The sequence below is a fragment of the Anastrepha ludens genome, chromosome 2 (genome assembly GCF_028408465.1).
Source record: "Anastrepha ludens isolate Willacy chromosome 2, idAnaLude1.1, whole genome shotgun sequence".
Classification (NCBI taxonomy): domain Eukaryota; kingdom Metazoa; phylum Arthropoda; class Insecta; order Diptera; family Tephritidae; genus Anastrepha; species Anastrepha ludens.
Window position 1 is genome coordinate 102,343,611 of NC_071498.1, and position 15,689 is coordinate 102,359,299.

The following is a 15,689-nucleotide window of genomic DNA, read 5'->3' on the forward strand; positions in this document are numbered from 1 at the left end:
CTTTCTCACTTCGCCATCACCTTTATATCTTATTTCTTATAGTACACAAATATTTGTTGGATATCTCATTAGCTCATCTGCAATTTCAGCAATTTTTCTAGGTTGCAGCAAAGTCAATACGTTCCATGTTCCAAGTCTCAAGTCATAGCCCTCCAAACGTTGCCCGAGGCTGTTGCTGACGTGTCGATACAAGTATTTTTATATTGACATTGAGTTGTCAACCTAAAGGACAGCCCCTTTCGGGAGTTCTCATCTTACATCTTTCGTTCCTAGAGCTTCCACCAAGGTTTCTTCTTTCTTACATGAAGACAGCTACTTGATCTTCGCACTAGTCGATGTAAATGAATTGGAAAAGAAAGGTAGAAGGCTTCATTTCTTTAGATCTGACATTTCGTTGCACATTCTTTCCCTTTGAGACACCAACTGAGCTGCCCACATTTCTATTTAATGAGCCTTCCTTACGATTTGTAGCTACTTGAGGCAGAGCGACTTAATAGCAGATGCCTCAGGCAGTTTTCGAAGGTGCCCAACGGTATTTTTTTAAAGCGCATATTGCAAATTCGGGATTGATTTCATGTTTTGAATTCCCGATTATGTTCAAATACACAACTGTTTTACTAAACTTTCAAAACCACAGGTTAATAAAGCTTTTTCTAGAAACCAAATATGGGCTCCGGACCTTTTACCATCATCATGAATTCCTAGAGTTGCAGTGTGGAACATAGGGCCACAGGACCTTTAATCCAAAGATTTTATTATTTTAGAGATATTTAAATTCTGCTATTTATGATATTTATTTACTTATAGTGCAAATTACATACATTTATCGATTTCATATGGTTTAAAGAACTATAGGAATACCAGCAGCACTGCCTCATTTACTACTTATATATTCATTAATACCGATATTTCCGCAACCATTCGCCTTAGAGTGCAGCACTGCCACCCTGGGCGAACTTTTTCATCCACAACATAATCGGATCACGATATTCGTTCAGCCAGTCAAAATTAGATTGAATATTTGCTTTGGCGACAGTCTCCAAATCGTTTGACAGCTTATCGCTGCCCTTTACCTTATCCAGTAACGCCAAATACTGTAAAGATACATCACAAAATGGGTGTGAAATTATAAGATATTGTAAATAAGAAGTGTGCATATTTCAATACTCACTTTAGTTTCTTGTTCATTGTTAAATATGTAGGTGGACATGTCAACCATTGCTTGATAAAGTGGGTTGACTCTGGTGAATTCCGGATTTAAATTACTGTATGCCTCCCAATTTTCGTTGAGAAATTCAATACACACTAAGAGTCCAACACTGCTGCTCGAATACGCTGCACCGAGTAAGGTGATGCGCTCTTGGGATCGCCATTCGACGGACATATTGATTGAGCTACTCACAAATTTTTGTAGTTGAGACTCGGTTTGCGAACAACCCAATGTAGAGGTGAGTGAGTCACGAAACGCTTGATCACGGGATTGCAATATTTGGTTATAGACAAAATCGAATTCTGTATCACCGGACTGACGTAGGCCGTAACAGTATACATTCCATCGTAAGCTTGGTTCGATGGTGATACCATTGTTCACTATTTCCTTTAATTTGTTACTCGTCTCCGTCAGACAGCTCTCAATTCCTGACAAGCAAGCGAGTTCAATGACGATGTTACGTACTTGCACGGTAAGACGCTGTGCTCCAGATACATCATTCATACCCAACTTCTCAAAATGTCCTGTCACCAATGAGGCTACGTAGAGTAAGAAATTTTTATATTCCTTATCACTATTCAGATACACTTTCAATGTAAGAATTACAGAGTAGCTCGTAGCCCAAGGTGCGTACTGATCCTCGTTCGGCAGATATTGCAATAAATTAAATAGCATGCTGTAGTCGATGCGATCTGTAGAAGTGTACTGGTAGAGGTCGTTAATTAGTTGAGCACGATTGCGTGAATGGAATTTGTATGGTCGTGATTTCAGCTCATCAATGATAAGATTCCAGTTTTGTTCATCGTAATTGATGCGATAGAAACCGGTCGATTGTTTATTGAGAATCAACCAATCATCAGCTGCTAGACTATTATCGCTGATTTCGATTTCTTTCGTTCTGAGCATAAAATGCGATGCGGTGGTGTTACGGTAGTCTGGATTTGATTTGTGGGCATAATTCAAGGGGATGTACCAAGTTTTGTCAGATGTTAGATTTTTGTTTGAGAAGAAAGCATCTTGGGTTATGGTGAATGTGTTATTGTTGTAATTACGTGTAACGGTGAGTAGAGGGTAACCGGATTGTTGAGACCAACTTGAGAACATAGCCGCCATAGTCGCAGGAAGTGACACGTTTTGTGCATCAGCAGCATTACTAAGAGCGTCGAAAAGTTGCCACTCGTCAGCAGCAGTATACTGACTGTTGGAAAATTCAAAATAGTGATAGAAAAAAATTAATTTTATATTAAAACAAATAAAGGATTGTTGAATACCGTACAGCATCAAACCGAAAAAATCCATGCTATGCCAAAGGCTTTTGAAAAAGGGGGCAAGGAATAATATCTGTCAAACATCGCTTTTGATGTTTTTTGTAGTAAAATTGGAGGATATTTACATCTGAGATATTTTATGTGAAAAACGGTAAGGAAAATGTTCGTAATATAAAGATACATTTTGTCCCTCACAGGAAAATGGAAGAAGTCAAATAATAGAGTACCTTTAATACGAAACTAAAATACGGGTGTCAGCCAAAAATTTTCGCCCATCTCTTTGTATAGATGCACCAAGAATAAATTTATAATAATAGTTTTGAATTAAACGGTCATACTTAAGAGCGAGTGGTGCTGCAACATTTCTCAAAAAGTCCTACATAAGCACATAAATTGGCTTTAGTTGACCCCGAACGTGTTTAATACTTTAGGACAAGACTAACTGATGGACGGATAGACTTGGTAAATCGATCGGTAAATGTAAATGCTTATAGTACAGTTGGATTGTTACAAAAAACGGTTACTCCACCAGATCAGCTAATTGAGATTACTATTTCCTTACAATTAGTGGAGTAAGCTGTTGAGGAAGCGGATTAATAGTCGAATTCTCTAAAGTGCAACGCTAATGCGCTCACTTTCATATAATTCCTTATATACTTACTGTTTAGGCCACACACTAAATTTCTATAAAGTTTTAGCCACCCTAGTGTTAATAGCGCCTACCGTGTTAAACGCTTTTCGGCGAGGTTACTTTCGTTATAAAATGTAAATCTAGTATCACTCCAAATCGACTAGAGGACAAGGACGTTTCAACTATCAGAAGGTGAGAATACTTTATAATATAATATATAGTATTTCATTATCATATATTATATAACAACAAACTATGCAACGATCATTCTCAATGAGAGCTGCTGCCTATATAATGGGTTGCGATAAATGTCCAAACACACTTACTTTGTAGTCAAATAAAGATTTAGTCCTTGGCGGAACACCTCGTCGGTCAGCACACACTGCCACATATACAGTACCGAGGCTGCTTTCGAATACGAAATAGAATCGTATCGTGCAGAGATCTCGGATGGAGTTTGCACGTAATGCGTCATTGGATTTGATTGGCCTGAATCATCTGCAGCGAGTGCAACTTGAAAGTCGTCGATAAGGAACATCTGATAGACGTCCCAGTCAGGATATGTCTAATAAACAAGGAAAAAATTAATATAAAATTGACTTTTTTACCATAATTTCGATCGTTTACCGCATCTATCGTCTTCCAAGCGAAGAAGTTAGCAAAACCTTCTTTCAGCCAAAGATACGTCCACCATTTGATAGTTACTAAGTTTCCAAACCATTGATGGCAGTATTCGTGGGCAATGATATTGTCGTCATATATTTGTGAACTTTTTGTCGATGTCGTCTTGTTGTAGATCATATACTGTTCTCGATACGTTGCTAAGCCCCAGTTTTCCATGGCACCAGCTGCAAAATCAGGCACACCAACTTGATAGAGTTTCGGCAGTACGAAATCGAAATTGTAGTATTCAGCAAGGTTTTGCAGAAACAGCATTCCGGAAACCAATGCCAATTGCTGATTCTGCTTTGTACCTGGACGGGTGTAAACTCTTTGTGGAATCGAGTTCAACACTCCTTCAGTATATTCGAAATCGGACACAACAAACGCTACTAAATAAGTTGACATACTAGGAGTCTTTTGGAAGACAGAATATCCAGGTCTAGATGGGGAAAAATTAATACATACCTACGATATTTATTTATCACAGTTACCTGCTCATCTCCTCGTCCAGAGGCATATTTGATATGGCACTGTATGAGGGATCATGGTTAATAGTGATTGTGAATGTAGCACGCTTGGCTGGTTCATCGTAGCAGGGGAATGCATATCGAGCATTGATCGACTCAAATTGTGTCGTTGCTAAATAACTGGAAGTATAAGGAAGGAAGTATGAAAATTGCTATTGATAACGGTGCAGATTTCACTTACTGTGTGTTGTCGTTTTCATCTGTATAGGTGGACAAGTAAAATCCCAAATTATCGACACGCAATTCTCCAGCATAGGTGATGGTCAAAACCCAAAAGGTGCCTTTGCTAAAGATGAGTGAATCATTTGTTGGTGTTAGACTAAGAAATTCACGTGCTTCCTCATACGAGGTGCTTAGCTGTTCTACCACACGATCCGTGCAGTTTGCGTTTGTAATGGTTGCTTTGATTTCTGACAATTGACGTTCATGCAAAACTATGGTATTTGTGTTGTCGATAACTTCTAATAGAATTTTTACAGTGCCTGTGAATCTCTTCGTGCCATTGTGCACATTCGTTGTCAGTTCAACGGCATAGTGCAGTGGTTCGGTGGTGTTTGGCAGCCGATAATTCAAATCGGCCTCTGACTCACTCAAAGCAACAGTTTTTGTAGGTATGAAATGTGCGGCAAGATACTTATCATATCGAGGCGATATACCAGAGCCGTGTGTTGCCGCTTGGCAGGACACAATAATGGCCAACATGGCCAAAAGTATAGCACTTCCGCCCACTTTGTTGCGGTACATTTCGCGATCTAGGCGGCCGCAACGCAATTAGCGAAGTATTCTGAGCCCTTATGTGGAGGAGCTCTTTTAAGGATGTTAATTTGAATCTGAAACTTGTTATCTTAAACTAATAAGTAATTTATTGGTGTTGATATTTAATGGCCATTGGGTTTGATTTGAAATGCTTCAGATGCCTATTATTTGAAATACGCCGATATTTCGCTGATATTCATTTGAATCTAATTACAATGTGAATGTGTATACTTCTGCAGTATATGCATGTACATATGTAGGTTTCTTAACAAATAGAGATAGACTGGAAATTTTATTTGTGGACGTTTCAATTAGGATTATTTGAATGTCAAATGAAAGACGAACATCGCCATTGGCTGATTTTACCGTTTTCAAAACTTTTCGTGGACGTACCAATATGTATCAATTTTCCTTCAGTTCCTTCAGTTTCTCTTGCTATTCGGAAAGTGTTGATACACAACCCATATGTATGTCACTGTTTTAAAAGTGTGTTAGGATTTTGCAGTGGCGAAAATGCAACGATCGTTGGAGCAACGTTACTCGGTCGAATTTTGCGTAAAGCTAACCGAAACCATTGGGCTACTCAATAAGGCTTACGGGGACCAATCTCTGTCCAGTGCCCAGGTAAAACGGTGGCACAAGTCGTTCAAGGCAGGCCGGGAGGACGTCGAAGACGAACAGCGATCTGGAAGGCCTTCGGTGACGCAAACAGACCAAGATGTGAACCGGGTTCGTGAATTTTTGAACATTGACCGTCGTGCTAGTCTACGTGAGATCAGTGAAGAGTTAAATTTAACTTATTACAATGTGCGGGAAATCCTGACCACTCTATCCTTCGATCAACAAAGCTTGCTAGCATTAAATCACCTTGATTTTAGTTAATTGTCTGCAATATATCGTTTGCCAAAAAGAAAGAGCGTACCAGGAGAATTTTCGTAATTACATCTCTATGTCCCCGATTTCATTAATTTGTTGTAGGAGAGGTTTACCGAAAGAGGGATATCTTGTTCTGGCTAAGTCTAAGCATTCGCATAAATAGTGGAAACGACTTTCTTTCACCCACTCCACCTGACATCGTCTGCAGATGGGATTGAAAGAATAATTGAGTCTGGCTGCATAATCCCCTACTTTCCAGTGACCTATAAGGGTTGCAGTAATACGTGAAATAGGTACTTGAGCGAGAGCATCCTAACATGTAATACGTTCTCTGGATGTTGTACGACCGACATGTTTTTCTTGTTGTAGTAGATGTAGTTAATTGCTTCCACCTTCTTTCGGCTAAAACATAGTAGTGTGACGCAATGGATGTTTTTATTGTATTGAATGGAGTAACAACTGCTACCAACTCTGCTACGCCTAGTGCCAAACCTTTTCTTGCTAACTCGTCTGTTTCCTCATTGCCCTCTATATTCCTGTGTCCGGGAATTCATATCAGAGTAATGTGAAGCCAATAACCAAGGAATTCTAGTTCGTCTCGACACTGTGAAACTAATTTGGATGAAATGGAATTGGAATCTAAGATATGTGTATAGCTATTTTTCAGATAAATCAACTAAGTTTCTAAGTACTAATGTAGGCGTTGATTAGTTTTAAGGGCATTTTGGCGATAGTAAATCTTAACATTTCAACTACTAAGTTTTTTTTGGAGAAAATTTAAATAGTTCGATTGGTGATTTATTGTTATTATACTAGGAAACGCAATATGCAATATTACTACCCACATTGAAAGGGGTAACACTGCAACTGTCTTCTGAGGTTAAATATTTAGGAGTAATCCTAGATAGTAAGCTTACCTGGAAGAAGCACATCGATAAGAAGGTCTGCCGAACATTAAAAGTCTTCTGGCAGTGTAAGAGAACCTTTGGCAAGACATGGGGTCTAAGGCCGGCGATAGTACGCTGGCTGTACATCACCATAATTAGACCCATTATTACATACGCCTCTGTAGTAGGGTGGAAAGCCACAATGGTTAATTCCAGAGTAAAACCCCTAAACAGGCTACAGAGAAGTGTGTGCTTGGGTATCATAAGTGTCATGAGTACGACATCTGGTGATGCCCTTAATGCCATTCTGAAATTGCAACCTCTAGATCTTCAAATTCGAAAGGAAGCAATGAAAACCGCGTACAGGCTCAAGTTAAACGGAGTCTGGGGAAATGAAGTAAGCACTGGCCACTGTCATATATACCATCAGTTGTCGGAGCGGTGCACACTTTTCTCGATGCCGGTGGACAATCGGGTGCCTGTCGTTAGCTTCGGTAGGAAGAATGATGTTTTGATCTCAGATAGAGATCAATGGTTAAGTCCAAAGAATCTTTCAACGGGATATCAGCACACTTTCTACACCGACGGATCCAAAACCAGTGATGGAAGCGGATCTGGATGGTACTTAGACGAAAACACTAGGAGTATAGGAGTATGCCACAGGGCAGATGACCACAGTATTCCTTACGGAAGTCTATGCTATCTTGAATGTGGCGTACTGGCTAATTGAGAAAAAGTGGCGGGGTAACAGTATTGGAATTTATAGTGACTGTCAAGCTGCACTGAAAGCCCTTGCTAACCCTCGCTGCTCTTCGAAGTTAGTCGGTGAATGTAAGACAAAACTGAGCAGTGTTGCAAAATACAACAAAGTTAGTCTTATTTGGGTGCCTGGACATTTTGGTATTACAGGGAACGAGGTAGCTGATAAATTGGCAATTGAAGGCTCTGTAAATATGCCACTAGGCCCAGAACCCTTTCTAGGTGTCAATTCGGCACCGATTCGTCTATGGATTGACGACTTCATGAGGTCTACCCACAGAGGTCGTTGGTATGAGTTAAACTCGTGCAGAGTAGCCAAATGCTTTGTGAAAGAACCAAACAGGAAAACAGAGACCTTTCTCCTAAAACTTAGCAGAAAGGACCTGAGAGTACTGGTGGGTGTAATCATAGGGCACAACGTCTGTGGTCAGCATATGGCTACCATGGGGGTCGTAGACAGCCCGATATGCCTTTGCTGTCTTGAAAATGACGACACTGCAGAACATTTTCTCTATAACTGTCCTGCATTTTCCAGAATCAGACTTAGGCTATTGGGTTGCGATATAATGAGTATGGATAAAGTTCATAAAGTTCAGATTTGTGGAAGAGTGACCTCAAACTAATTTATCCGTCTCACCATCCACTTTTTATCTTTCCTATCTTAATTCTTTAATTCTACTGACTGAGTGCTTGGGCTTGTCCAACCCCCCACAAATCTAATCTAATGTAATCGGTTCTAATTGAGATAAAATTCGCACAAAAAAATTCGTCTAAACAAAACCTAATTTTTATAAAATTTGCCTATCTCGCACCATTAGAAAAAATCGGGGGCGGTTTTTCATCACTTTTACAGCATAGTAGAAAAACTCAAAAGTTCGTTGCAGTAATAAAACACATCATTGCTTGCTTATAAATGAATACACCTTGATGGGAGTCATACGGCACAAAAAGTGATTTTTAATATCTAATTTGTAAATACGCGATCGGTCATCAAACGTTCAGAGTTTTTTCCTTTCAAATCTTCGTAAATATTGCGGTAACGTTCCATTAACTTTTGATGGTTATGATCAAATAGAGTGTCGCGTTCTTCTGCCGGTCAAAATTAATTAAAATTTTGAAGTTATTTTGTAATTGGAGAAGCACCACAGCAGAAACGTAATCGTCACTTTCAAAAAACCCGCGTAAAGAAGAAACACCGCACAAGACAAAAACACAAAACCGCGCGTGTGAACTAAATAGGAAAGGATTTATGGTGATCCTTTTTGCATGCAAAGAGTTTAAGTTTTTAGTTACGTTAAGTTAATTATTCTTCTTCTTATTATGAACACTTTATTTGGTGTTGTTGTACTTTTTATTTTTTCAATACAAATTATTTTTAAGTTTTGAAGTAAAACACTTCATCCTTTTAATCCCTTCTTAAAAGTTTTGTTTTTCACTTCACCTGTTATTAATTTCACACTGTGCTCTCTTACACACCATACTGAGTATTGCCAATTCTAAGGGCTTATATATTGTTTTACGAATAAGCTTGTGAGGTGTTTTAGTTTTTTTTTTTTTGAGCTGCTTATGCAGAATAATGTAATGTACGTGTTAAAACTAATATTTTAAACTTGAATTTGTATCGTAATTTGTGGTAAATGCCTTTTCTCACACATACATATATACAAACCTTATTGAATTGGTTGTTGTAATTTTTTTGCCTTAACGAAATTTATTTTGGAACATCTACATATGTATTTGTGATAGTACTTCGAAAAGCTAAGCTTGAAATTCGCAAACTGAAATTTTATGGGCAATTCTATTAATTTTGTTGTTCAGAAACGTGAATAAAGTAAATCTTGTTCAGAAAAATGTACTAATAAATCACTTCCATTTCTTTATTAGATGCATTACCGATGACTCATGAATTATTTTCGTTTACTATTTTATTTGTTTGCTCATCTCTGTACTTCTGATTGTAGTTTTCCTACGTAAAACTAATTTTGTAATGCTGCTTGCATATAAATTGAGTTTTTATAACTTCCAACAGGAGAAAGAAATGTACTTCATTTTATTGCTAATGTTGGAACTCATATTTATAGTTGCCAATGGATGTGGTTAAATATGCGAATATAATGTTTTACAATTTAAAGTCATTACATAGTTATTTTGCTGGTTGGCATTATAAGTAAATCGACTGACTCCCCTTTCCTTCTTGAGTGAATTTTCTTGTATTCCTTACACGTTTACTGCGGCGAAAACTCATATAATAAAAGTAGTTTGGTCATTTCCAATTTTTTTGTAAAGAAGTGTGGTGAACATTTTTGCACCTTCTTTCGAAGATGAAATTAAGATCTTCAGTTTCTGGGCCCGACCCTATTTTAACATCATTCATATTACCAGAACGAGATCATTGGAACGGAGATATTAGCCCTACAAACAGTAAAATTATGTGAGGTGTTTAGTGCGTTTTGCCGATTGAAGCAAGAATTGTAAGCAGATCCAAAAGTGAATTAATCTTATTATATCTAAACGATATCAATATAGCATTCATTCCCGCATATCTTACCCTCCGGATACAGCATAATTTGTGTTCATTAGCAAACTAGCCAAGGCGTTTACAAGGTGACGGCAGATGACATTAGAGCAACAAAATTTTTAAATTTTAGGATATCATGGGAAAGCGAATAGAGATATGGAATGAATTTAAAATAGATTAAATTAAATTATCGCGCAATCACAACACAATGTGCTTGTTGTAAACTTTAAATAACCACACTTTTGGTCTTCTTTACGGATATTGTACTCAATATACATACACGCCTGCTTGGAGCTCACAAGCAATCAACGTGAAAATAATTAAGAATGAGTAAGGATCGAAACAAAACATTGAAATCAAAATATACTAGGTTATTCAATAAGTTTTGCGGTTGCATAAGAAGGGGCATTGCTACTAGTTTAATTTTTTTTCATATGAACGTATGTGAAGTTTCATTTCATTCTCTGATTACAGGCCGTTTAGTAGTGACGTGTCACAGTATTTTCTACAATGGAAAAAATCAAGTATCTTATAGTGATTGAGTTTTTATTTTTGGAAGGTTTAAAAGCAACGGAAATTTATGAGCGAATGTTGAAAATGTATAAGGACTTTTCACCATCAATTAGTGGAGTATAAAGATGGGTTGTTGAATTTGAACGCGATCGTACAAGCCTTGAAGACGATCCACGTGAAGGCGTCCAAAAACAGCAACAACACGATAAATGGTAGAAAATATCCTGTATTAGTGGGAGGCCTAGGCTTCTCAATGGGCAGTGTGAGCAATATTTTGACTGACGTATTGGGTTTCAGAAAGCTGTGTGCCCAATGGGTGCCGTATTTCCTGCCAACGGAACAAAAACACATTCGAATGCGACTTTCTCAGCAACATTTACAGCGTTTTCGAAAAGTGGGTCGATTTTTCACTATGTATGAGACTTGGGTATATTACTATGATCTTAAATCAAAACAAGAGCCTAAGGAGTGGTGAGGATCTGGTTCTTCAGCTCCGAAAGGAATTTTGTTGGTAGATTACTTGCAAACTGATAAAACAATAAATTCTGAATATTATTATAACCTTTTAGACCAGCCAAACGAAAAAAATTCGTAAAACAGACCCAGTTTGCTAAAGAAAAAAATTAAAATACTTTCGGACAGTCAATGAGTCCCCAAAGCTTTAAATAACTTTACATTAATTCAAACGTCCTTATAGAGTGTAACAATGCACTCAACAGACTGGCGACTCTTAATCAGATCTTCCTGGTTTGGGTGCAAATGCTCCCCCAAAGGAGCTGGTTCGTTTATTCGCGATACTGAATAATTAAAATTAAGCTCTTAGAGGCGCACAATAGATCAATCTGGTCGCAGTGCATAAAGGCTTAGCCTAACCCGTACAACCATTACCATTACCATTATAATGAGATCATGTAAATAGTAAAAAATATTCCATTTTAATACAAATTGTTCTAAAGGCACAAAACAGTTGTTATATCAAGCATATATTTTATTACCTCAATATTGTAGCGGCCGCCGTAGCCGAATGGGTTGGTGCGTGATTACCATTCGGAATTCACAGAGAGGTCGTTGGTTCGAATCTCGGTAAAAGCAAAATTAATAAAAACATTTTTCTAATAGCGGTCGCCCCTCGGCAGGCAATGGCAAACCTCCGTGTGTATTTCTGCCATGAAAAAGCTCCTCATAAAAATATCTGCCGTTCAGAGTCGGCTTGAAACTGTAGGTCCCTCCATTTGTGGAACAACATCAAGACGCACACCACAAATAGGAGGAGGAGCTCGGCCAAACACCTAACAGAAGTGTACGCGCCAATTATTTATTTTATTTTTTTAATATTGTAGTTGTTCACTTTAATTATCACTGAACCTAACAAATTAGCACTGCTTCTTGAGATCTCTGATGTGTGGTTGAGGAATTTTATAGTTAATTGAGAACGTATTGTTGGTATTTTTTTAAATCAGTATTTGCATGAAGTTCTAGAGTTTTTACATATTTATCAATAAATTTAAAGACGCGTCTAAGAGTTTTTCTGATTTTAGTCATAATAAGAATATCATCAGCGTTGGCACATATCTGAAAATCATTATTAAATAATGTTCCATTCGGGCTTATTTCTTGAACGGTTGTGTGAAGCATTTAATAATTACAAGCTTTTTGGATGACCTCAACGGACGCTAAACGTGTTCCTCTCATGGCCAAACCAAATTTTCCGAATAGGTAGAAGTCACAGGGAGCAATATCAAGTGAACGCGGTGAGTGATTGATGGTTAAAACGCAATTTCTAGTCAAAAAATCGGTCTCAGGAGTGGATTCATGAGATGTTGCATTATCATGCAATAAGCGCCAGCTTCCTCCTTCCTGGTATTCAGGGCGAATTCGACGAATGCGATGCAACAAACGCTTCAAAACGCCAAGGTAAAAAATTGCATTGACGGCTTGGCCCGTTGGTAAGAACTCCTTCTGGACGATTCCCTTGGAATAGTGAAAACAAATAAGCATCGAATTGATTTTTGTCTTCTCCAAACGCAATTTTTTGGTTGGGGGCTCGTCTGGGGCCTTCCATTCGGCACTTTGACGCTTAGTTTCAGGTTCATATTGGAAACACCACTTTTCTTCACTTCTTCACTAGTTACAATGTTAGAAAGGAAGTTATCGTCTTTCCTCGCCTCTTTAATGAGGTCTTTCGAATGTTGAGCAATTCTGAGCAATTTTGGTCCTCAGTTAGCTTGTGCGGAATGAAACGCGCATAGACCTTTCGTCAGCCCAAACAAGCAGTTAAAATGCAATAAATTGATGTTTTGGAGATATTCAACTCCGTTTCTACGAACTTCAGCGATGATTTTGGTTCATTTTTGATAAATTTACTAACAATTTCGATGGAGTTTTCGGTGGTTACTGATTTTGGGCGGTCCGTATGTTCAATTTCATGAATGTCCTCACAACCATCTCTGAAACGTGTAACCACTCTTTGTTCGAAACTCATTTCTGTAACGATGACGCAAACATACTGACACTTTAGACGCAATATCTTTCTTTCCACTGAACCGAATGTCACCAAGCTTTCACTGGAAGTCAGCTAACGATGTAACTTCCAAAGTTTGTGACGCCAATCCTTTTTATTTTGGAACATTGAATGAAAACTTTTTGCGGCCAATGGTGGAGCAGTATCCTAATTTGTGGCTTCCACAAGATGGAGCAACTGCACATACTGTTCGGCAGTAGTCTTTAGTTATTAGTAGGTCTTATTTGGCCCACCCTGTATTTTATTTGTTTTCTATCTTTTCTGTCTTTTCTGTCTTTTCTGTGAAATGCCCATTTAAAGTCAACAAAGAGTCAAAATAAATCAATGTTATATTCGTAAACTTCTCAAATATCTGATGGACAGTAAAACCTTGATCGACAGTTGAGTGGGAGTTTCTGAAACCACATTGGTAATCGCCTAAGATGGCTTTAGCATAAATATTCAGTATCTCAAACAGAGTATTAGTAAATACTTTATAGCTAGTATTAAGTAAAGATATTCCTCTGTAATTTTGGCATTCACTTTTATGAATATTCGTTTATGTAATATAGTTCTTGTCCACCATATTTAAGAAGCTATGAGGGTATTCCATATTCGCCACAGCTTTTATGTCTTTTAAGTTTTCTTATGGCCAATGTAGTACTGGTATTCTTAAAAAATAGACTCTTCAGCATAGATTTCAGCTGTATGTACTACTTGTTGCTCGTTCGTTGAAATATTATTTCCATCTATCTATAACTTGTTGTTTTTCGCTGATTGTGGAGCCATCTTTTGTTTTGCATATATTTATTCGAGGATGAAATATTTTAATTTGCTTTTTGATGTTCGGATACATGGCTTTGACATGTTTCTAAAATCACTTTCAACAATTTGCCACTTCATGTTCTTGTATATTTTTTTCTGTTTTCGTATTATTTTTAGCTTCTTTTCTTTTATTTTCATAGTCTACTCTATTTGCACGCGTGTTTCTTTCCTATATTTTATTCTAGCTTCCTTTTTCATATAATTCGTTCATTACTGATCTCTGCTCTCCAAATCCGGTTTTTATGATTGCATCTTTCAGTTCATTCCATTGATCTTTCACGTCCATTGATCTGAGTCGTTATTTGTGCTATTTTCGTTAAATAAAATATTATCTATGGTATTTTTGTACTTCGCTTTCATATCTTCGTTATTTGTAAGTTCATCTGTATTCCACTTTAATTTCTTATAGCCTTTATCATCATTTACACTTGAAATTCGGATCCGACCTAGCTATCAAGAAAAAGTGATCTGTGTCGCAGCAAGCGCCCCTGAATGATCTCACATCTATGGCCGACGTAGCATTTAACCGATCTTATTAGCCATATTGCAGCAAACCACTTTCCACGTTTGAAGATGAATTCGTTTGTGCTTGAAGGCTGTACTACTCAAAACTAACCCGTGAGCACTTGTAAAGTTACATATTCGTATACCATTCTCATTTGTGTGGTTGTGTTAGAGTTTTCCTTTCCTACTTTTGCATTTTAATCGCCAACAATCATTAAGATGTCGTATTTGCAAATTATGTTAGTTGCATCATAGTCGTAAGAATTAATCTTTTATAGCATCAGTGATATCGTTTTTAGGTGCATAGATACTTATAATGGTTCCATTTTGAAATCTACCTTGCAATCTTAAATAAGATATACGATCGTGCTTTTTCTGGTTTTACTGTCTACATAGAATCCTGTTCCGCGTAAGCCTTGAGTTTTTGGACCACTGCAAAATATTGAGTAAGCTTTCTTTCTCACTCCGCCATCACCTTGCTATCTTATTTCTTATACTACTCAAATATTTGTTTGATATCTCATTAGTTTATCTGCAATTTCAGCAATTTTTCTAGGATGCAGCAAAGTCAATATGTTCCATGTTCCAAGTCTCAAGTCATAGTCCTCCAAACGTTGTCCGATCGGTATCGATGTCGATTTCTTTTCCGAGGATGTTGCTGACGAGTCAAGACAAGTATTTTTATATTGACATTGAGTTGTCAGCCTGAAGGACAGCCCCTTTCGGGAGTTCTCATCTTACATCTTTCGTTCCTAGAGCTTCCACCAAGGTTTCTTCTTTCTTACATGAAGACAGCTACTTGATCTTCGCACTAGTCGATGTAAATGAATTGGAAAAGAAAGGTAGAAGGCTTCATTTCTTTAGATCTGACATTTCGTTGCACATTCTTTCCCTTTGAGACACCAACTGAGCTGCCCACATTTCTATTTAATGAGCCTTCCTTACGATTTGTAGCTACTTGAGGCAGAGCGACTTAATAGCAGATGCCTCAGGCAGTTTTCGAAGGTGCCCAACGGTATTTTTTTAAAGCGCATATTGCAAATTCGGGATTGATTTCATGTTTTGAATTCCCGATTATGTTCAAATACACAACTGTTTTACTAAACTTTCAAAACCACAGGTTAACAAAGCTTTTTCTAGAAACCAAATATGGGCTCCGGACCTTTTACCATCATCATGAATTCCTAGAGTTGCAGTGTGGAACATAGGGCCACAGGACCTTTAATCCAAAGATTTTATTATTTTAGAGATA

The 15,689-nt window shown here is 37.7% G+C and overlaps 1 protein-coding gene across 10 annotated transcripts; it reads right to left on the reverse strand.

The window, feature by feature from the left end:
* Positions 1-769: 769 nt before the first annotated feature.
* On the reverse strand, positions 770-9,084 carry LOC128854934 (aminopeptidase N-like). Of its 10 annotated transcripts, none has more exons than XM_054089435.1 (7): positions 9,019-9,084; positions 4,481-5,135; positions 4,264-4,419; positions 3,737-4,211; positions 3,436-3,674; positions 1,172-2,408; positions 770-1,094 (listed from the first exon to the last, which is right to left on the reverse strand). In XM_054089435.1, exons 2-7 carry the CDS (start codon positions 5,041-5,043, stop codon positions 927-929), a joined length of 2,838 nt encoding a protein of 945 aa, XP_053945410.1. In that variant the 5' UTR covers positions 5,044-5,135; positions 9,019-9,084; the 3' UTR covers positions 770-926. The 10 variants fall into 10 exon arrangements, with proteins under 10 accessions (XP_053945410.1, XP_053945407.1, XP_053945413.1 ...); XM_054089432.1 differs by having other exon boundaries at positions 4,481-5,216; positions 9,019-9,049; XM_054089438.1 differs by having other exon boundaries at positions 4,481-5,129; positions 9,019-9,047.
* Positions 9,085-15,689: the final 6,605 nt, after the last annotated feature.